The sequence below is a fragment of the Uloborus diversus genome, chromosome 3 (genome assembly GCF_026930045.1).
Source record: "Uloborus diversus isolate 005 chromosome 3, Udiv.v.3.1, whole genome shotgun sequence".
NCBI classification, from domain to species: Eukaryota; Metazoa; Arthropoda; class Arachnida; order Araneae; family Uloboridae; genus Uloborus; species Uloborus diversus.
This window is the reverse complement of record NC_072733.1, coordinates 116,333,678-116,358,636: the sequence shown is the minus strand read 5'-3', so window position 1 is coordinate 116,358,636 and position 24,959 is coordinate 116,333,678. Positions and strand designations below refer to the sequence as shown.

At 32.8% G+C, this 24,959-nt stretch overlaps 1 protein-coding gene across 1 annotated transcript in view; it reads left to right on the top strand.

The window, feature by feature from the left end:
* LOC129218908 (ionotropic receptor 93a-like) overlaps positions 1-24,959 on the top strand; it is a gene marked incomplete at its 5' end in the record, with an annotated part of 101,517 nt that overhangs the window by 75,598 nt on the left and 960 nt on the right. Inside the window, 2 exons of the mRNA XM_054853227.1 lie at positions 7,410-7,672; positions 13,866-14,302. Of these exons, the coding sequence (XP_054709202.1) occupies positions 7,410-7,672; positions 13,866-14,302 (700 nt within the window). The remainder of the gene's footprint in view (positions 1-7,409; positions 7,673-13,865; positions 14,303-24,959) is intronic.

Genomic DNA, 24,959 nt, shown 5'->3' with positions numbered 1-24,959 from the left:
TATTTTATGCGCTATGTGTGTCTGTGTATACAATTTAATTTTGGCTTAAATAATGTTTTACTCTGCGTGGTAAAGCTGGACTAGCTATTCAGTCATTTCGTAAAAGCTCAAAGTGAAATCACCCCCCTCCCTTCCCTGCCTTAGTTATTTAACTCGGGTGGCTATCATTAGGAGATAGGCACTCAAGTCAATTTCAAAAGCAGTTTCATAAACTGAGCAATTTTCAATACATGATATATGTATTCTACAAATAAAAACATTCAATCGTACGAGCAATTTAATGCATCTTTATCTTTAAACATACACTGCAAATAATCAAACAATTTTCAACACTTTTTTTCACACGGACACTTGTCTCCTTTTTTAGAACACTTATTTCAGAACATTTATTAGAACCGTTGTAAGATCACTTTTTAAAACATTTTTTGAACACGTACACTTGTCCCCTTTTTTAGAACACTTTCTTGGGTCAGTTTCCAAAACACTTCTAGAAACACAGTTCGGAACATATATTTAGTTCAGCATTCCTTTTAACGTACTTTTTAATCACTTATAGGATCGCGTTAAAGACACGTTTTTGAACACTTCACTGAACATTTTGCAGCACACATACAGGTACAGTTTCTAGAATGCGTTTTAGAACAATTTCTTCGCACTAATATCATCCGAGAATACCTACCGCACAAATATAAAAGAAGCTTTTAAAAATTATAAATATGCACTAAATTCGTGTTCATTTTGAAACTGCAGGCTGATGATGGTTTAGACTTTGGATGAATCTAATTATTAGTTAGCATAGCTACTCTGAAAATTTAAAATACAATGCTATTTCCAAGATAATTGAATAGCTTACAGCAGAATTGCACACGAACAATGTTTACCAATAAAAAGGTTGCAGGAAAGTAGTGCACAATATTACTTAGTACAGAAACTGCATACATTTAAAATATTAATTTCCATATTTTAGTTTTCAAAGCTAATACATACTGTGAAAAGTAATCAAAAGTGTACAAACAAAGGATCACATAACTTCAGTTTGTTGCTTCATAAATTTCATTTTCAAAAATTTTAATTTCTCAAGATCAAAATTAATTTGCCTTCATTGTTTGAATTCGTGCTACTTTGCTATTCAGTGATCTATTGCTTGGTATCTGATCAATGACCTTAAACATTAGTTGTGTTCTTTTAAAAATGTAAGTGCAGTGGAATTCTTTAATGACTAATTATTTCCTTGAATATAAACTAAAACGATGAGTGCTGGATCTGGGGGCGAAGGGGGGAAGTGGGACCCTTGCCCCGAGAGACAATTTTTGGGGGACGACAAATTTGTTCTATTTCCGGGGGGGGGGGGTCGTTGAAACTCAATATAAAACTTGAAGGAGAATGAGTAGGAGCATCAGTTTCAAGATTTGCCCTAGCTCAGAAAAATCGTATATCCGGCACTGACAATTATCAATTAATTATTTTTAGTTTTAGTTCTTTTCATAAGGAAGAAAAGTGTTCGCGAAAAACAAAATAAATAAAAATTTACTTAGTCGTCAGTGGCTGGCATACACTTTCAGTTTAGCAGCCTTTTTTTTACCATTAGTAGCCACTTTATTCAAAACATTATTTATTTCTTGAATGAGGAAAAAATGTACTACATTAAAACATGAGCTGTGGAAAAGGTATTACCGTATGAGATCTAACTGAAATTCCATTCATTTGCCTTTTTTCTATCCCCTCCCCCCTCCCGCCAAAAGTGAGTACAAACCTTTTGTATAAGCTTCCAGGTTTGTGCTTGTTTTTAAGGGGTGCGGTTTGGATCCTGAAATTAATAATGGCTTTTATTATTGATTGAAAGGCAACATGTAATACTAAGGTTGGGATTGTTATTACATTGCAAACTAATTGCTTCAAAAAAGAAATGATTTGTGCATGAAAATTCATCGGTGCAAAAATTGTGTGGCCGTTTCGGTTCTTAAGACGTGACTGGTTGAGTACTCTTTTTAGCTTCTATCGTATGGCATTTAATCTCCAGATGGCAACTAAATGCCATACATTCAGGTCTAACTCAATCAGACAGTTAATATCAAGTTCATTAACTAATGCAGCTAAATTTAAAATATGCATGGGATTTATGTTTCAAACTTATGCACATAACACTGAACTGAGTTTATCAAACTTATCTAGTCATTAAACACAATATATTTAAAATTAATTTATTTAACTTTATACATACACATTAAAAAATTTACATAACAATGCTTGAAACTATCATTCTTCTACAACCGGGTAAACCATTACCTAAAAAAAAAAATAAGAAAAAGCCTTTTTTTTTACAAACATACGCTTAATTACGAGAACACAAGCAATACGTTATACATTTATTTGTTGGCTGTAGGGGAATGTGGGGCAAAGTGAAATGGTGAAATAATTACTTTTACTTCCAACAATCTCGTAATATTTTAACTATACAGTAGCACATGTACTCTATTCCAGTCAGGAAAAAAATACATCTGGAACCATAAATTAATGATAATTATGGCAAATTTCAAAAAAGGACATTCATTTTGTAATATTTTGATGTAAGTCAAAAATTATTTTTGTAAGAATAAAATGATAAAATTATTGTTACTAACATTTTAAATATTAATTGAGACCTTCTAATATTTAATGCGGTATTTTTTACTTTTTTCAGTTAATTTTAAGCTTACTTGTATTTCTAATATTGGCAAGGTGAATGGGACAAAGTGAAATAGTTTATTTTGTTTACTCACTCAATTACACTTTTCCGCAAAAAAAAAAAAAAAAAAAAAAAAAAAAAAAAAAAAAAACCTTCAAAATGTTTCTGACATTTCGTCGGCTGATTCTTATGTTAAATGACCCCCTGAATCCGAATATGACCTCCGTTTTCTCCCTATACGTACCAATTTTTTTTTAAAGGCCCCCCCAAGTTTTTTTCAATTTTTCTTAGTTTTAGAGTCTGCTTTTTTAAAAAATATATTTGTAAAAATTATTTCGGTGTAGAATGAGAGTATAAGACTCTCTTCTATCACTCCTATGTCCAAAAAAAATTTCGCGATGTAAAAAAAAATTTAAAAAAAAAATAAAACTGTCTTAAGAATGTCGCACGTTGCATACGAGTTGAATCGCAGGTCTTCATTCAAATAGATATTCTTCTGGATGATTCTATATAAAATGAATCCTTGTTTCCAAATACGACCATCTTTCATCCCATCACGCCCCTTTCTTAGAACCTCCCTCCTCCCCTGATTCAGAGCCATTTATTGTTTTAAATTTTGAGGGGAAAATGAGCATTACAATAACCGCAAACATTATTCTGAATGACTAGAGATGTGCAAAGTTCTAAATCTTGTTCATATATAGCAAAAAAAAAAAACTTGCCCCCCCCCCAAATAAAAAGGGGGGGAGTTTTACAAAAATTGGTAAATGTAGGAGGATAACGGAGATCATTTTTGGATTCAGGGGCTAAATTTGCAGAAGAATCAGGCGGATTAGCCTCAGAAGCATTTGAGAGTAATTTTTGCTGCAAAGTGTGTTTGGAGGAGTTCCCCCCCCCCCTGTTTTCCTTTTTGCTACATATGCATAAGATTTTGAGCTTTGCACATATCTAATTATTCAGAATTTTGTTTACGGTTATTGTAATGCTCTTTTCCCCCTTCAAATAAAAAATGGCGGGGGAGAGGAGGGGGTAAGTTCTAAAAAGGGGGCGTGATAGGGAGAAAGATGGTCGTATTTGGAAACAAGGGGTCATAGGGGTCATTTTACAAAGAAATCAGCGAGAGGAATGCCTTTTTGAATGAAGACCTGCGATTCAACTCGTACGCAATGTGCGACATTCACATGATATTTTTTTTTCTTTTTTTTACGTCGCGAAATTTTTTTTGGACATAAGAGTCATAGAAGCTTATACTCTCATTCTGCTCCGAAATTTTTTTACAAACATCTTTTTTAAAAAATCAGAATAAAAAGATCGTTTTTCTTGATTTTTATTTTATTTTGAGAGGTTATACTCCCCCCTCCAAGTTCCCCTTTTTGCGATCAGTGTCCATGATCTTGAACTTTGAACCTCTCTTGCCCACCAAAACAATGTTAGCAGTTAATATAAAGCTCCTTTCACCTCCAAAAAAAAAAAAAATTAATTGCTCTAAAACTAAAGAAAATTGAAAAAAACTTGGGGGTCCTTTAAAAAAAATGGTACGTATAGGAGGGGGAAACGGAGGTCATATTCGGATTCAGGGGGTCATTCTACATAAAAATCAGCCAACAAAATGTCAGAAGCATTTTGAAGGGTTTTTTTTTTTTTTTTTTTTTTTTTGGCCGCGCAGTGTTATTTACAATATCACTTACGGATCCATTTATTAAATTATTTACATTTCTTCATTCATTAATTCACTTATTTATTCATGCCTTCACCCATTTTCTTATTCATTCACTATTTTATTCGGTCATTTATTTTTCTTCATGCATTAAGTATTTTACTTATTTAACTATTCGTTCATTGTTTCACTATCTTTTTATTATTAATTCTATCCTTCTTTTAATCATTCATTTGAACAAATACATTTTTTATGAGTGAATAGAACTTTTTCATTCAGAAAAATATTTTATTTTTCACTCTTTTTATGAAAAAAATAAAGGGCTAAATTTCCACTTTTTTTTAATGTTCTTTCTCTGTAAAGTGTAATTTTCTAAAAAAAATTTCCAATTTGTCCATTTAAAAAAAAATCTAGCCGGCTTAGCAATTTCACTTTACCCCACATTCCCCTACTATTTTTTCTATAATAATAATTTTTCCGAAAAAAGCCCCTATATACCTGTCTTCCTCCTTTTCTCTTTACATCATCAAAGATAGGTAAAATGTTTTAGAGGCATCAGTTTTTACAATTTTCCGGAGACCAACCCCCCCCCCCCTCCTACCAGAGTTTCCTTCCTCTAACATCACCAAAGATAGCTTTGAACTATACTTAAAAAAAAAACATTTTCAAAATATTGTGGTTAATATATTCCCTTATTCCTCAAGTTACCTTACAAAACTGTCTTTAACACTTTAGCTTCAAAATATTTTCAGCTGAAATGAACCCAGGAACATAAAACCCAAAGTTCCTTAAAAATGCCCTAAATGTACAGTTTTAAAACTGCATTCATACACTTTTTCCTTAGAGGTATCCTTCCCCCCTCTCCATACTTTTCACCATCTTTACATAATCAAAGACAGCTTAAACATATTTTAGACTAGATAAATCTCCGAGGGAGATCTCCCTACGCCCTTTCCAGAACTGCAAAAATGGCTTTAACTTGCGTTACTAATATTGAATTCGGCATTTTTCTCAGAAAGAGGTCTGATATTTCCTGTTTCCTCAGTCTGTGGTCACCCTTAATCTATCTCTCAATATGATAGAACATATAACAACTAAATTACAATTGAAATAGTTTTTACACTGCAACAGACATCACGTTTAGTTATCAAACAATTTTTACTAAGTCTTTCATAGAACTTTTTATGGTTCAAAAAAAAAAAATTGTGTTTACGTTATTAGGTTGTACCTGTTTACAAAGAACTAAAGGTTTTTTTCAAAGAAATGAAGGGTGACATTTTTTATTCACATGTTTTTTATCACACGGCAAATTAAAAAACAAGATTAAAGAAAAAACTATTAAGCATTTTTTTCTGAACTAGCGGTTTTAACTATTTTTGTGTCATGACCCCATTTTTAAGAACACGAGACCCGATACATGTATTGTACGTACTCAAAACACACATTTATATAAGGCTTCCTGTGTTGGTCTAATTGCTTTAATGATTTCAAAAATTTGACTAAGATACTTAATAAGATTTTTAGCTAATGTTTTGAACTCAGATTATTCATACAAACAATACTTTTGCTTGGCATTTCTGCAAAACATCGATCATGAAACTCAAATTTCATGATTTTTTTAACTGCAACAAATAATAAAATTAATTATCCATAAATAAGATTCTAAATGGTACGCAATATTTTATCCTCAAAAGTCAAGATAAAATTGATTGATATGAAACATTAGACAATATATTTTGTCAAACATCATTACTTAGAAGAATCTTGATCTCTGGACCTAGGTTCGAATCTCATTCATACTATTGTGGTAGATTTTGATCATATTTAAGTTTAACCAAATCTAAGCCGCAGAACCTCCAGCGATTCATTCTTTTTCGGTTTGTTAAACCAGAAAGTTGTGCACAAGATGATCGATCTTATGGGATGTTTACAAGCAAAAATACTAACGTATCAAAAAATTGCTCACCAGAAAAATAAAATCACCTGAACTATTTGTAAAAACAAAAAGTAGATGACAGAACTTATAAAAAGCACTTAGATAAAAGAGATGCTTTTTTTTAAGATTGAAATTGAACAGCGTAAGAAATGCCCTTCGACCTTCATTAGAAATGTTTTTGGGTCATAACCTGTAGTTCAGGAGCCCTTGTTTAAACCTCTAATTCCGATGCTCTTAAAAAATCCTAAATCGATAGATAAGGACAGGAGCTCTAAATCAATCGTCAAGTTTCAAAATTAGAATCGTAACACGTTAGTCTTAACGTAACCACACAGTTTTAAAACACAGGATTTCATTTATTTCAAAACTTAAGTGGTATGGTAAATTATTAGTTTATTTAAAACAAAAGTAGCTCAGTAAATATACAAATACAAAAATTATCTGTAAATAACATAAAAAAGGAAATTGGCGTACCTTTTGAGCATTCAAAAATATCACGAAAATGATTGCGGCCGATCCAGATTGTTTACAAACATGGCGTAGCTAAGAAAGCAGTGATTTCGCAACCACTCTTAAATCTGCGCGCTATGTGTTCTCAAGTGTATTCCAAACTTCGGCTGAATCGAGATTCCCAGCAAAACACATTCGGTGCACTTTTGGAACGTTTTCTTTATAACGGAACGGATTAGTGAAACATTTCAGCTTCATTTCTTTTTACATTCGAAATATATTTTAGCACATATTCAGGTACTTGGAACACTTAAAGAGTTTCAAATGTGTACCGATTATTTGCAGTGTAGACTTCGATGCGTAACTAAATACCAAAAATGAGAGAAAAATAAATTTACTACGCATGAAATTAATTGGAAATGAACATACTAATTTAACTGACTTCATACTTATGAGAGAAAATAAAATAAACTAACTCAGGTTCATGCGGTTGCGATAACGAACGAATATATAAAACGAATATTTTTAAATCATTAAGAACGTAGTGCTCTTAAAAAAATATTATTACTATTTAAAACGTTATTTAATTGGTCAGTACATCTGAAAAGAGTTTTAAAACATCATATGCTACTTTTGAACTAATTTAACCTAAACAGTTACACATGAATTGTCTTCCGTACTAACTATATCTTTTTTTTTAGGGTTCCACATCACAAACATTCCTAGATATTAGCAGAGGCATGGGCGTTTATGATCCGAATCGAAAGACCTCGCTCTTAAAAGAAGTAGAAAAGGGCGAATTGGTGTTGATTGCATCCAAATATGAACTCTTAGAAGTCATTGGAGATTCGTATAATAAAACCGGAAAATGCAAGTTTACTCTTGCATCCGAGGAAGCATACTCTGAAAGTGTATCACTAGCAGTGCCTCGAAACTGGCCGTATCTATCAACTATGAACGCCGAGTTAGTTGATTAATTATTATGTCAAAGTTTATATTTGAAATATATGCTGTGCAGTTAGTACCATTTCTCCATTTGAGCCAGTGAGAAGCAAAGGGAAGTAAATGACGAAATGAAAAAGTTGAAGATAACCAGTACAAATGATACGAGAACCTCTCCTCTGCTTTGGGGAAAAAAATAGTACTAAGCCCTAGCAGGTGCTGCTGTACAGCATGATTTAGAAAAACGTTTCAAGGAAAGCTTACCTAGGATCGGATTTTTAAACGCGATTTACTCGAAACTTTCAATAGTCCACTTACATCCCTTTGTTTCACACTGCCTCATTTGTAAAAATAAAAGAAAAATGGTTTATTGAAATGATGCACTGCACCTTGACACGTTTTAAATGCACATAAGAGAACGAACGTGCTTAATTAAAACTATTTACTATAAAATCACTACTATAACGTTTTCTTGGGGTTGAAGCACCATTAACAGGTTTCATAGATTTCATTTTTAATAACTTTAGACTTTCTGCTTTAATATAAATAGATGAAGTTGGTTCTTTAACATTCTGACCTGCGGGGGTCAGTCTGTGGATTTTCAAGACGAAGAAAATCATCAGCTCCCATGTCGTATAATTATGGCGGCATGTAAAATACTCCTTGGGTATTCGTTTCGCTTTGAATGCACTCGGCAAAATTAAATCACATGTGTAATTTTGCATTAAAGAGAACCCAGTTGCATCTACCTGGTGAAAACTGAGCGTCAAAACTATCTGCGCCATTGAAATCCGAACTTTAATGGTGGGACGTGAAAGACTGGATGTCATATCGAAGGGTCACACTAGGTCTGCAAAAGGCTAAAGCGCCTAAAGCACTTTTGAATGGTTTGAAATATATACTCTGTGTCATAGACGGATAATACAATTAGATTGTTCATGATAGACCATCGGTTTTTTTTTCTTCAGATTATTCTTACGAAAAAGTATTCTTTGAAAATTTTCTTGTACATAGTTTTCTAAGAACCAGCTTAAATTTCAAGTTGTGTTAAGTTTCATATCTTCGTCTCAGTTAAATACTTTCTAAAATTTTGAATGCAGTTTTGAAGCTAACAAGAGCGCTTTTAGTTAAAACAAAAGATAATTAACAGGATATAGGTTAGTTTATAGCGTAAGGTTTCTATAATTGACCGTCACGGTATTTCTAAAAATAATGGAGTTGTTAAGCTTGCTGTTTTATCAAAGTAAGCTTAGGGGATGGCCAGTAGCTACGGCATTGAAGAAAGCCTAAAATCTTCCCAACTTTATTGGCTGAAACTTTCACAGCATGTCGCTGAAAAGCAGAAAACAATGGCAACCCCTCTCTTGATCAACACTGATCTTTTCCAAGATGAAAGATTTTTTTTAAGAGATCTTTTCCTAGATCTCTTTTTTAAAAATAACGGTTTGAACCAGCGTAAAAAGTTTGGAAGTTGCTATTCCAAGTAGGACCGTAATCTAGAACGTTTATCCATTGCTACTATTGCATTTTATTTTATTTTATACGTTGATATCTTCGTACCTTCGATAATTTGTAGCAACATACTTTTAAAACTACCTTCAAAGTTCCAGTTTAAAATGTTCCATCAACAAAACGGTCTTAAGAGGCTCGTAGCAACAGTCGGTAACAAATCTAATCTTGAAAAATTGGATTCCATATGAACCTTGAAATCTATGACATAGCTATTCCACTTACTTTATTTCTAATAATCCTTTGAAATTTTTCCAGTTAGAAAGAATATGCCTAAAGAAATGTCATTTTTGCAACAACCAAACTGCCACTGCTTACTGTGAACAGTGGCGTAGCTAAGGGGGGGCGGAGGTAGCGGTCCGCCCCGGGCGGCACTTTTATAGGGGCGGCAAATTGACCCAGGTAAAAAGAATCTTAAAGCACTCAAAAGGACAAAATAACTTTTCTGGGGCATAAGTATTCCTGTAGTTTTCAATAATTCCAAGAAAGTGACACCACAAAGGAAGAAAAGTGCGGCTCAAGTCATTTCAAACCAAACTTTCCCAGAAAAATATGCGTGTTTAAACACTCAAATTTATGAATGAGAGCTTGATTATAATAAGAAATTCTCTACCTGACTTGAGCCATACTTTTCTTCGTTTGTGGTGTCATTTCATTGGAAGAATTGAAAACTAAAGGAATACTTAAATATTCCATTCTAACCCAGATAAGTTATTTTGTCTCTTTGAGTGCATTATGAAAAGTGCATAGTATTTTTAAAAAAATCTGTTACTTTTACTGTTGTAGAGGTTAACTTCAGGAAGACGAATCCAATGAACTTTTCCAATTTTTGTTATAAGAAAACAGGACTTTAGGAGAGTTTCTTGAAAGCCTACTTGTAAAACAAAACCTTTTTTTTTTACTTCAGAAAAATGATGACAAGAATAAGAAAAAGAGAGGGAGGTGTAAAATGTTACACTAAACAATTTATTGCTCATCACACTTTATATGTTTTAGAGTTTGCTTTAATTTCCCACTCTTTACAAGAAATCTCTTCTTCAAACGAAGTACAAGGGATTTCCGTTTTCTCGATTTTGAGAGTAGATAATCTATCCGACAATTTTGGATATGGAAAGTAAGCGAATTTAATTTTTTAACGTATGGTTTGGACCCTCTACTTATACAAACATAGTCCAAAATGTGTTTTAAAGAATTCAGTTTCAAATGATTCCGGTTAGAAACTTCTCCCACTCCCCAGTCTAATAGTTCAAAAATGTTTTTAGTCTGTAGAGCGCTTTAATATCTCTTAATATACCCTTTAATATACCCTTGTCCTTATATCTCCAAAGATAGTTTAGAAATACGTTTTTAGACCTCAATGTTGAAAAATTTCTGGACAGAGTCCATCCCCCTGCCGTTTCCTCTAACGTAGCAAACACAGCCAAAAAGTATATATTTAGGCCTTTAATTCTGAAAATTTTCCTGGAGAAAACTCCCACTCTCACTTCTAAAGTCTCAACATCTAGCCTAAAATTACGTTTTTAAAGCTTCGATACTTCAATATCAATGTGTGAAAACAGCATTTGAACCCTAAATGTCTTTGATCCCCTAACGTGATCAAATATAACCTAAAATACGTTTTTATGACTTTAATTTTGGAAATTTTCCGAGCGAGATATCTTAATCTCCTTTCCCATCTCACCTAACGCCTCCAAAAATTAAAACTGTGTTTTGAAAACTTCAATTTTGAAAAATTTCCTAGGGAAGAACTCTTTACCCCTTTTCCTAACTTCCCCAAAGGTAGCCCATAATTTTCTTTCTTAGAAATTTGCGTGAGCAGGAGAGCTCGCTAACCCTTCCTTCTGACAGAAAGTCTAAAATGAACTTCAGCTTTAAAAATGATTTTGAGCGGGAAGCCTCCCTCTGTCCTCTCTTCCTCCTAACATTATAAAACAAAGCCCAAAGTCGGACGTCAACTACGAAAATTTTTCAGGAGAGAACGGCCTGGCTTCACATAATTTGTTATGCCATTAGGGAACCCCTCAACGACGTCACCAAAGACAGCCTAAAATTGCGTTTTCGAGACTTCGGTGCCGAAAAATTTCCAAAGAAAGAACCCGAACCTTCCGATTCAACCAAACCACCAAAGATACACAAAAATTGATTTCAATTTTAAAAACATTTCAGTAAGAAACCTCAGCACCCCTCTCACCCCTAATGCCTACAACTGCGCTAGAATACGCATGCCGCATTGAGTATCCGACCATTCCCGATTTCCTTGACTTCTCCTAAATAGCCTAAGCTGCATTTTAAAATTTCGTAAAATTTCCTTTCGCTGCCCACTGATCCCCTAACGTCAACAAAGAAACACTAAAAGAGACTAATTCTGAAAAAAATCGGCAGCAAACCCAAAGCGCTCTTTCTAATAACTTGACTAAAATTGCAAATTTTGACTTAAATTTAGCAATTTTCTCCAAGTGTGGGCCCTTATCCCCCTTAACTTTTTTTTGGTTTTGAAAAATATAGAGAATAATTAAGTCGTATTTTTTCTTCAATTACATTTCTAGTTTTAGTTTAAATACTTTTGACAGTTTAATGTATTAGCTATTTCCCAACCAAAGGGCGGCAAATTGAGGAACCGCCCCGGGCGGCAAACACTGTAGCTACGCCACTAACTGTGAAGCATATGTAATGGCTTCAAATAATATCATCTATATACTGGCTTCAAGTCATCTTCCTAAAGCATTGAGTTAGGCATCTCAAGGAAATACAAAAAGACTCAATGAAGCTGCTCTAGTTGTTGCTTGAAATTTCATTAAGATTAGTGAGAACGCGTTGTTAATAAACTAAATACCACTCTCAACTTGTTGGTAAAAATACGCTTAATTGCATCAACGTATTATTTATTGCGTCAAAATTCATTGGATTTAAGCAATACCCCATGCAAAATATTTTAAAAGCAACTACTTCTTGAGTAAATTAAAGGCAACACTCTGAAGCTTTCTGTGTTTGTCATAACTTTTCAAAGGGTCAAATAGATGAGAGGGATGTTCTTAATGTCATACGTTTCAACTGATGCGTCCTAGGACTTTAGTTTAAAAACCACTAGTTGTCCCTCAAAACGAGAAGGATGGATCACCGGGTGAGATGAACCAGTCGAATGTCTCATACATTGGTTCCCATAGATGACGCAACTGCCTGAGTCAGACATTTAAAGTTATTTGTGTTGCTCAAAACTTTTTTCATCTCATAAAGCATTTTAGTTTCATCTAAAAACCATTATTGTATAGGGTAAATCATTTTTTTATTTCAGTTAAGCGTTTCAAGGTTTTCTTTTATATTTATTGGTTTGTATTTGATTAGTTTAATTTTACTGGCACGCAGGGAACATTTTAGCAAATAAATAACCTAAAATATCGATGAAATATCTGCAGAGTAGAGTTGGGGAGGGATTAATTGGGAGAGATGGTCCATATCCATACAAAATTGAATTTCAAATTTAGCAGTTGAAGGGCTGAACTATAAATATTAAGGGTTTCTTTTTTTTTTCTTTTTTTTTCCCAGAAAACACCGATTGTCATGCAATAGAAAAAAGTGGTTTTCACGTGAGGATTGACGTGAGTTGGATTTTAAAAAAATCTTCAAAATCCATTGAAATAAAAAATATGGGTGATCAAGCAGCAAAGACCTTTAGAATTCCTAAAACTACTTTAATGAGAAGAAACTAAGCGCATAACTTTATCAATGATTCTTTTCATCCTTCTTTATTGGGCAGCGAAAACGAAAAGAAAAGTGTTCCTGTTGTAAATGAACTACAGAACCGGAGTTTTGGTAAAAATAGAAGCGCTGGAAGGCTTATGCCATACTAACTAGCACAAAAACGGAAAATAATTCCTACTTTCAATAAAGAGGCAAAAAAAGAAGGGATCATTCCTTGCTTGAAATGCAAAGCTCCCAATAAGGAAAAAAGATAACTTCATTCTGAGCAAGTTCCGTTAAATAAAGTGAAAGAAAAATACATTTGATGTAATTTTAGTATGTATAATGACTTTCATGGTTGTAGTTGACATCTCTGTCATTCATATGGTCCATCTCACTCGCAGCAGTATAGCAAAAATATTGAAACATTTTAAAGAAAAAATCATCAAAAATTTTGTTTAACAAATTTTATGCAGAAAAAATTATTTTCCTATTTTTTGTAAGATTAAGCATTTATTTTCCGTATAAAGCAGTGTATGGAAAACCCATTAATTAAAATCATGCAAAAAATAGAAGTATTCAGCTTGATAGTCAGATCTCCACATTGACAGGGGCTTGATATACAGAATGTGAACTATTTTCTATTCTCACTAGGATGCCGATTCACTTACACTCGTGGAATGAGAGTTTCTTTTGTTTCGCTAATACATTACAGAAAAATCTAATTCTATCTAAAACATGCTAACTGTGTTCTGCCGCCTTCATGCAACATAACTAAATCCCTCCACACAAAATGATTTCGTATCACTACTTAGGTCCTCTTAACCTTTTGAGGCACGGTGGCTTCGTTTGAAACCACCAATTTTTCCTTCTTCAGCCAATTGACACAGTGGTTTCAACAACAGGTTGAAACAAAAATTTAATGGTCTCTAACAAAACCACCGTGTCTCAAAGGGTTGAAACAAATTTAAATGTTTTTAAAGACATTACTTTTAAGCACCTTGCTGAAATTATTGTTTTTTTAACAGGCTTGAAAAGCTTTTTGAAACTGGACTTTTCATAAAGTGGAAACACGACTCTCTACCACCAGATAATGATTGCACTGTGTCTTCGAAACCTCAAGCTGGAGACACAAGAAAGATCAATCTATCCCAAATGGTCGGATCTTTCTATATTTTGATGTTTGGATTGTCTGGTGCTTTAGGAGCCCTTCTCGTAGAATACGCTTATTTAGCGACAAGAAACAAGGGACATCTTCACGATGAATTTCAAGGAATTAAATGCAAATTTCTGAGCTTCATGTTTCCTTCACTTGGTTCAGATTCTTCTCAAAAACACATCAGTCAGAAAAAATTTCTACAGTCAAGAATGTACCCTGCATTGAAAAGTAAAGAGCAACTAAAATCTAAACGACGAACTAAGAAGCAATCTAAGTCAAAAACTCTTCATGAGAAAGATAATAAAGGTTTGTATTTTCTTTTCCACAGGTGTTGTCAATGCATAACGCAAAAGCACGCATTTCTGAGACTACGCCTGGGCATGACAAATAGTTTAAACACTTTTAAAATTTTGTTCATCTTTAATTTCCATATATATATATATATAGAGAGAGAGAGAGAGACAGAGAGAGAGAGGGGGAATGCAACTCAGGGATAACACCATTTAAACTTAAGGTGGACCTTAAAAAAAATTTTAACAAAGTTTTTCAATCATAGAGTTTCAAAGTTGCTTTCTTTGCTAATTTTTATTGATAACTAGCTGTACCCGACGCGCGTTGCTACGCCAACAAAAAAATACATCATCATACTGATTTTCATGACAATCGGTTGAACGGTGCAGAAGTTGCTACTCTGCAGTGCCACCTGGTGGCAAGTGGCTTCAATGAGCATATTATGCACCTTCTCCGTGGAAAAATACATATATATAGCAACTTTCATAATAATCGGTCCAGGTATAAAGTGGTGACTATACTCAAATTTTGTACTCACGCAGTTTGCAAGATCAATCAATCGCTAAAAATATCAAATAGAAAAAGTTTTAAATCCCCCCGTTGCATGAAAAGCCATAAAACAATAAAGAAAGAATTTATTTGTTCAAACTCAAGAAAAATGGCAACAGCTAACTTCTTATCAATGAGATCTTTCCCGCGAAATAATTTCTGCAGCCGATAATTTTATTCGTATTTATCCAATGAATTGTGACTTAAATTGGAATAAAAAAGGAACTATCGATCGGAATTTTTTCGAACTGGTCTATAAACATTCCCAGTACCAAAAATAACAAACGGTGAAAGTTTCAGCCAAATCTGCCGGGTAGTTTTTGAGTTCATGGATGACATACAGACAAACACATTCATTTATATTATATATATATATAGAGAGAGAGAGAGATGATTTATATATACTTTTCTTTTATAATATGAGACGATATTTCTCTTTGATTTAGGGCGATATTCGAAAATTCCCTAAAATAATGAATGAGTTCATTTTATTAATTACCCACTTGGTAGTATATTTCCTTGACACATTATATAGCAACATTTTGTTATAACGACTTGTCTTAAACTTATTCTCAGTTACAGCATTTTTAAAAAAATGAAATGTCTTCGTTTTCTTACAATGCAAAAAATAGTTGTTTTTATAGTAATATACTGTTATCTCCTACAGTTTAATAATGCTCTGCTAAATAATAGAAAAACTGTAAAATTGTTTTAGATTGCACAAAAGGATGCGCAAAACGTGTTTCTTTTCATACGGGAAGTTTCAAAGAGAAACTAATGAATTCAAGGTATCGACAGCCATGTTTGTTGATATTTCGGATGTGCTGAGGCAGGACTGCTCATCCGTAATTCAAGTTAAAGGTAAGTGCTAGTTATATTATTCATTCCCTTTTCCTCAAAATGTAGTTTTCTTTAGCATCAAGAATGTATGTAAAAAGCCAATGTTTATTTTGAAATCATAATTCGTATTCCAATCTTCGTTGATGTTGAATTTGCAATTTATTTTAGTTGCTAAGTTGTAGTGATTGCTTTATAGCAAAAATCCGAGTAGTCGTTGTGATTCTGAACATCTTATTGTGCGTATGATAATTTTAAACACTTTCTGAAACACAAATTAGATTTAAAAAGAAATAAATTCCTTTCTTGATCGTATTTATAATTATTATGACATTAGCCTTCGTTTAAAATTATATTTTGTGTTACATAGGATATCAGTACTTAACATTTAAATCCTTATGTTTTCTAGTAAATTTTAAGCGTATCGCAATAGACTTCTTTCTTCTGTTTTTTTTTCTTTCTTATGTTAAGTTTTAAATTCTTTAACAATTTACATTTGATCATTTTAATGATAAACTTTACGTTATAGATTCAGTAACTTTTATATACTGTACATAACTCGATGAATAAAATGTAAATAAATAACATAACGTGACCGAGAGACATGCAAACAATATCATGGTTACTGATATATTTTGCTGGAGAATTTGCCACTCTGGAAATATAATATTCTGATGTCTGAACGACTCAAAATTATCTGAACTCTGGAGTCAGCTTTCATACTTATCGATAAAAACAATAATAATAATAATTAAAAAAATCATTAGTGAAGCACTCCAAAAAACCCGATAAAACGAGCTGATGTGTGCATCACATGACTTCCTTTTACACCAATTTAATGCTATTTCCCTATTATTGCAATTTTAATGGGATTCTCTCTCTAACTCTTTAAATATCACTAGCAATGGCCACATTGAAAGCAGATTTAAAAATAAAAAAAAATCGCCAAATTTTTCGCCAAGTTGCCGACAAAACTTGGCAACCAAAAGACTGGCGATATATCGCCAAGTGACCGCCAAATTATAACACCACTTGAGTTTGCATCGAAATTAACAATGATTTCCCCCCAAAAAGGTGCAAAAGACCCCTTTAGAAACACCCGAATGCAACCAAAATAGGAGCTGCACAACTAGACCCCACTACGAGTCTATGTACCAAATTTCAACTTTCTAGGACATACCATTTTTGAGTTATGCGAGATACATACGCACATACGCACATACGCACATACACACATACGCACATACATACAGACGTCACGAGAAAAGTCGTTGTAATTACCTCGGTGATGGTCAAAATGGATATTTCGCGTGTCTATACATTCTTAGGCACTTTTCCGCATGTGGTCGAATCGAAAAAAAAACTCAACATTCATTTGGGGGTGAGCAAAATGGAAATTAAGGGCGATTTTTGAGTGAAAATTTTTTCGCGAATACAATACTTCCTTTTTTGTAAAAGGAAGTAAAAAAGCATCTTAAGATACAAACACGAAACTCCTGTCTTCTAAAAGTTTTATATTTGCGTCAGCAGGAAATTAAAGTTTTCTTTCAGGAAAAAAGCACTAATACCATTGAAACTTGTGAACATAAAAATAATTTTAGAAGCTACATTCAAAAACGCTCGATGGGAGGTCACGGAAAGTCTCTATGACCTCCCAAAAATTGCCATATTGGGTAAATTTTGTCTGGCGATTCGGCAAATTTTGTGACATAATTGTAATGTTGCAATTTTTGAATGCTGGAATGTTCAAATTTCATTAGATATTGTACTTAATTGTGCGTGCTTAAAGTGAGCATGCACTAGTATTTTATTAATCGGTAAATATGTAAGTTTCATTCGACAAATTGAGATTATACGCCTTCCCAAAATATTTAAGTTCGGACCGTGCCTGGCTATATTTTCAAATTTTCAGCTTTTCATTTATGATCTGGCAGTGTTGCGTTCTCGCCAAAATTACAGGTTTTTAATTTAAAGTAGAATCTTTTCATTATTATGCATTTTTTTGTCATATTTTATACTTTGAAGGACATGCTCATTTAGAAAAGAAGATGCTCGAGAACTACATTAGAACTTTAATCATTTGAAACTCTTATAATCTTGAACTCGTCAATTTCCTTACATTTTAACTTTTAAACTATTAGCACAAAAAGAGGATTAGTTAATTTAATGGGCGTCGGTGTGTATTTCCCAACCCTCGTTCCTCCCAACCTGCAGCTCATCGAGCCCTTTGACTCTTGAAGTTTGGCATCAACATGTTTATGATGAAAACAAAAACTATATCATAAATACTGAAAAGTGTGATACTGTACTTCACTGTATTTCACTGCATATAAAAAGTAAAAATATGTCGCATTGTTATCCGCGTAAAATAGCGAAAAATTGGAAAATTTCGTTTAAACCTGCAACGGAGATTGAAGCCAAAGCCGGGTAAGATCTTTTGCATTTAAATGCGATGGGTTCCTTAGCAGTTGAGTCCTTTGAGGAGGGGGGGGGTGTATTTTCACATTAATAGACGATTTTTCAAGAAAGTCTTCGGTTTATTTATTCTTCTATAACAGAGAGATTTGCGGGAAAGAAAATAAAAACAATCCGATCCGTTAACGGAAATTTACCTAAACGACCAAGGCATAAGAATCGAAAAAACCAAATTCTGCAGTTAACAAAGTAGCGTCACAGAACACTATTACTCAGCATTAAAGAACGCAATTAGGACACTTTTAAATGAATCAGGTTTGCCTCAACAATTTTGAGCCGAAGCAGCTACTATGTGCTCTGGCTGGCATTTTCGAGATGAGTATAACTGTGAACTAACAGTTTCTAAATCATAAGAACTCACACAAATAGATTTAATCTCTTTGTGAACATGTTTGACGATTTATTCTTTTGTTAAAAACTTCAAACTTTTCTGTCCAATTTTCATTTTTTACTGAATTTACTTTAACTAAATCATCTTGATTTTGGAAATATAGAATTGTTTTCCACATGTTAGGTAAATTCTGAAACACTTAAAGATAAATTGTCTATATCCTCTAAAAAGAACCGCCATTCAAAAAAAAAAAAAATAGCTGGCGGCATAAATGGGGACATCGATAGTTGTTCTGAACTGGGGGGACGGGAGTCTCCATTTTGAACGACATAGAATATAAATGAAATATCTTAAATTATGCTTCAATATTAAGACAAATATAAGAAAAGTTTTTGAGGTATTATTTTATTTCAACGCAAATGACTCCTATGTAGTTCATTAGTACTTAAGAAAAAAGCTCCAACAAATTAACTTTTAACAATAATAATAACACAATTGTGGAATAAAATATATGAAAAAATTTTTTTTTCAATTATATGTAAACTATTTCATATTAAGTACAGACAGAATTTTAAATAATCATCTTACGTCACATTTTGTTTTATATTCAGATTGCTAATAATGGGGAGCTGTCAAAGAAAAAAAGATGAAGCTATTATCAGCTGAACATAGCTCGAGCTGTTTAATACGTGTTGGACACAAATATGGGTTACGAAAAACAAAAGAACACATTTACGGCCTTCAGTGCTACTATAGCAACTCAGGGGCAGGGGAGGGAAGGGGGACTAAAAGATGCATCTTTTTTTTTTTTTTTTTTTTTTTTTTTTTTTAATGAATATCCCATTTTTTTCCGATTGGTTGTCAGAAACGTCGACCTTACTCCATTTTCTAAAAAAAATATTTCTCTACCTCATCCTAATTATTGTTTTGAAGTAAACATATTGCAATCAGTAATCTAAAGCCTATTCTAAGAAGAAACTAGTTTCAAGTTTATTATCTTTAAAATATTTCTATTTTTTCTTTAGGCTAAGATGTTAGCTTTCCCATTTTGGAAAACTTTCCGCTGCTTTTTTTTTTTTTTTTTTTTTGGAATTCTTGACTTATAGAAGGAGTTATTCTCCCGATCACTTCAGTTATCCGATCAGTCTAGTATGTACGGTGAAACCTGTGTATAACGATACTGTCTATAACGATAACCTGTCTGTTACTTTTTTTTTTTTTGGTCCCAGCAAAATGTCAGCATGAATAATCAAACTGTCTATAACGATAACCTGTCTATTACGATATTTTTTTAGATCCCAAGGTCCCAACAGTATCGTTGTAGACAGGTTTTACTGTATTACAAAATCCTTCAAAAATACTGAAAATTACAAGGGTTTTTTTTTTTATAATTGTACTTCAGAAACCAGTGTAAGCGCATTCCTTTGCATGGAAGATAAAATGTACGATATTATGTTTTTTTCTTTTTTGAGTTCTTATGTAAAGTATCCAGATTAGGTCTTCTTTAATTAGACATTAAGAAACACCGTACAAATGCTTAGTTTGCAGTTTGCTGCCACACAACCTTACCTTAAACTGTTGTTTAGCGCTTAACTGGTTCCTGAAATAAACGGTTCATTTAAATTTAGGTATATGTTAAGCGGTTTCAAAATAAGAACTCCCAAGGCAACCTTAATTTCAGATCATTCAGAGTCATAATTTTAATCATTTTAAGGCGTATTTTTATACTTATGTAATTTGATTTTCAAATGCATGTTTTTTGGTGTCCACAAGTTTTATGAGAATCTAACAATTTTTATTTTGACAGACTCTTTCATAATATGAGCCCTAATGATGGCACCCAAGTCATCAAAGATGTCACAGAGAAGAATCAAGTTCGTGATGTAAAAATGTTGACCTTGAAAAAACTAGCATTCGATTTTAAATGAATTTCTGCAATTTCACTTTAAAAATTACTAATCTACATTTATATAGGTAATGTATACGAAATAAAATAATTCGGCAATTTTTAATGGTGTGAATGTTTTGTTTTTTCTCATGAAAACGGTATATAACAGAATATAAAGTTATATAACTTTTGGAGCAGTAAAACCAATTTTTTCAACTCCCCCCCCCTTACTAATACTCATAAACCTGACAGATTTTACCATACTGAGTGAAAAATTTATTTCTGTTCAGTAGCTCTTCAATTGTTTTCATCTATGTAAACTTTAAAAGGTTAAAAGATTATATAAAGTATTATATAATCTACAATAATATTCAGTTTACAATATAAACCATTCTTGTGCAGTCTAAATGCTGAATCCTGCACATATGATGGGACATACAAAGCTAGCTTGTCAGTAGTATTTCTCAAATAAGGCAGGTCCAAGTGCAACTTATAACATCAAAGAAATAAGAAAACCATGAAAAACTGTTCTACCAAAAAAGGAAAAAAAATGGAAAGAATTGCATGTGTATTGCATGTGTCCTAAAAGTATAAAGGATTGCATTTTGCACAACATTTTCCACGTTATGCTGCACATTTTAGCAACACAATAATGATGAAAGTGAAAAAAAAAATACTTTTAGTGAAGATACGATGTAGCATTTTCAGTTATATATAACCTTCTCGTTTTTACTACCTTCATGGATTAAAAAAGTTTTGATTTATGAAAAGGCTATAACTTTTGATTTATGAAAAGGCTATAACTTTCTTAAAATAAAGCTTCAGACCATATTTTGCAATTTACTTCTGTTGATGATGAAAAGGCTATAACTCTCTTAAAATAAAGCTTCAGACCATATTTTGCAATTTACTTCTGTTTGTAAATTTTTAAGTTTGCATTTGAGCTAAAAGTTTTTTGTGGAAATGAAAAAGCGCCATTTTTTCTCCTTTAACAGGTGTTTATGAAACATAGAGAGGGCATTAATTTATTTTGTGTACAATGAAATTAATATCAATAAAACATGTTTAGCAGTAGTTAGTTATTTTTACGTAAAAGGTTTTTATGGTTCTTTCCTTGTCGCTTTTCATAGCCTAAAATATTATTTTTGTCGGTGAAAACCTTTAGAAAAGGAACAGATTTTGTATGTAGGCCGATTTCTACATACAGAATCAATTGCTTTACTTTTCTATATTGTTCTTCAGCTGTAAAAGCAGTGATTTCGGCTGTGAAAAAACACAACGATAGGGGGGAATCTTTTGCATAAAAATTGATAACCGTTTAATTTATAGTTTACTGCTGTTAATTTTACTGTAGTCATTTATAAAACCTTATACTACTGCCACTGTTATGGCGCAGTACAGCTGATTTCACAGCATAATACTGCTACCTTTACAGTTTGATACTGTTAATTTTACAGAGCAATTTTGTTAAAAAACAGTATATTACTGCTAATTTTACATATTATCGCTGTTCAGTTTACAGGCAAAGTCCTTCATAAAACAGTATATTACAGCTAGTTTTACAGTTCGATTCTGTAAATTTTACAATGCAGCTCCATTGAAAAACAGTATATTACTACTAATTTTACAGTTTATCGCTGTAAATTTCACAGAAAAATTCTGTTATAAGACAGTATATTACAGCAAATTTTACAGTTTAGAAATGTAAATTTTAGTTTTTCTTTGGAATCTCAGCTGCCCAGTATTATACTGTAAAAATAACAGTTTTTACAGTACAACAGTTTTTTTTTTTTTTTTTTTTTTTTTTCAGTGTAACATTTAGACATTTTCCGCTGATCTCATGCGATATTTGTTACTCATTTGAATAAAAGCATGATACACGAATAAATCATCTTGCTTAAAAAAACATTTAAAAAAAGCAGTTAAAACATGTGTCTATAGAATCGAAACAATATCAGGGTGTCATTATTTTATTGACCGAATGTTTAATCTTGATATATATGGGATCAATGTGAAACATCAATTTATTCCACCAACATCAGTTTTCCTTCCTTTTGTGAATCGATTTATCTAATTGAAGGGTATCAACGCAGAGAGAAAATTTTTTTTTTCAACTACGATACGTTGACGTGACTAAGCGTTCTTCAAGGGGGTGTTGTCATAAGGCTTTCACTGTTGGTTGATCATGGGTAGCACGAAGATAGAAAATTTTTAAGATTTTATACTGAGCTAAACATTGCTCATTGTTATTCGTTTTAAAACCACTCAACCTTTTCGCAGTTACTTAGAATTCTTTTCGAGATGAGTGTTTTTTATTGCTTGCAAAATATTATACGTAATACAGTAAGAAACGCTGCTTTAGTTTGACAGGAAATGTAAACGAAAACACAATATTGAAAAACACTTTTATGCCTGAAAAGTGCATCTAACTCCTTTGTGATTAATTGAAATTTAAAAATGTCTGGGTGATTTCCGCGCAGTCCTTAAGTTGATGCATTTTTTAAGCCTTGATCGCCACTTTTCAATTGATCTCAGGAACATGTTCTATAAAAAATCTCAAGATTTCTTGTATGAATTATTATCTTGTGGTTTTTTAGAATTTCCAAGAAAGTTCTTGCACTCGTTTGATTTAAGATGACTTCTTCATTGTTGCCCCATGTCTATTTTAGTGAAATATTCTTAAAAAATATCATGACACCAAAATTTTACGAGTAGTCTCTTTACTCGTCATTAGGGATCTTCTGCTATGCACTACTATGTTTTACTCCTACGCCGCACATTATTTTTCAGGGCTTCATGTTGACCAACTCATGAAAAATCTTGCGGAGATTTTTTTATCAGACATGCTCAAGACAGCCGTTTAGGCCGCAATATAAAATATCTCACGAATGTTATACCAATGGGCTGTTTCACTCTTCAAAGGCAACATACTATTTATTCCAAACCCTAAAGTAGAGAGTTGATTTTTTTCTTTTTTCTTTTTTGGAACTAGTGGTGAGGTGGGGGGGGGGGGCATGTAAATTCCAACATAATAGTTTTTGTGCTCTCCAGAAAATTACGCATATTATTATGAGAAAATGTCCAATGATTTTTTTTATTATTATTACTAAATAAGAATACCAACTGAGACCGTACATGACATGTATATACATTTAAAACCCTATATTATCAGAAAAATACTACAAGTAAATAACAGCAAATTTTTAAAGAACGGAATATTTCACTTATAATGGAAATTTTGGTTTCAAAGAATTTATAAATATTTATTACAATATTAAATACAATTTTATCATGATTGCCACTTTTCTTGATGTCCAAAGATTATGTAAGAGCTCATCTATTTTGACCTGCGTTTTATTCAGGGTTGCAGATTCGTGTCGGACTGATCTTGGGGTACAGGAGACGAAGTCGGGAGTCGAAAGTATTAAATTACAAGAGTCGATCTCGATCATTTTCCCCTCAAGTCCGCATCTCTGCCAATGATTTTTGGAGTAAAAGGATCGGAGGCTCTGAAGTTCCTGGATTCGGAGCAGGTCATTTTCAATCAGACCCCGCAGCCCCTATTCAAAAGAGCAAATCATCTGTAGTGTAAGACACCGCGACTTCACCAGCAAAGAATGAAAAACCAACCTTTCCCGTTTATCATTCGAAATATTGGAACTTCCGAATCGTCGGAAATGTAGAAATTTTATCGTGAAGCCTAATGGTGTGCTTTCGAAAAGCGTCTTGCTATTCACGTTACGAAAACTGGGGTAGCTAACAAAAGCATCCCCTCACAAATCTAACTAATCTACGCTTCCCCTTTTTAAAAAATTACTGATACATGCAAATACTTTTCAAAAATTGCAACGTTAATTCGCCTATCAGTGAAATCACCTCAGTATTTCCATCTATAAGAGAGAAGTTGATAAATATGTGCTAATAGAAATGTTTTGAAAAAAAAAAAAACAATGGCAGAAACTGCTCAGTAATTGCCGCTGGGTAAAAAGATATGGACTTTTGTGTATGTTGCAGATATGCATCAGGGTGACGTGAAGGGTTTAATCTGCTCATATATTTTTGGGTGGTGACTTGAGATGCGTCACCTAATTCTCTTGATGCTAGTATGTTACCGAACCCCGATGAATGATTTGGGATATTTATAAATTTCTAACCTTCTTAATTGAAGAGCTGAGTGGATATACTTATTAGGTGACATTTTTGAAGGACATTTAGGTTTTTGAGCACAATGAACCTGTTATTACCTTTGGGTTTCTTCTGCTGAACCTATTTTTACCGATAAACTAATATTAGATCAAGTTAAGGTTTTCTTTTCGAAAACATTGTTTTAAAAAACTTAGACTTTTTTTAAGTTATTTTTTAACTGCATATGTTTCAAAACTATGAAAATATTTAAAAACAAGCTTTCATGATACATGTTTTTTAAATGGACAAATTTGAAGAAAAATAGCAAAAACACGTGTCCTACGCGTAACAGTTATGGAAAAAACTGGTTCTAATTTAATATAAATCCTTGTAAAAATACATTTTTTCTGTGACAGTTATGTGTGTTTTGTTGTAACATATTTCTTGTTTTTCAAAATAGCTCTGAT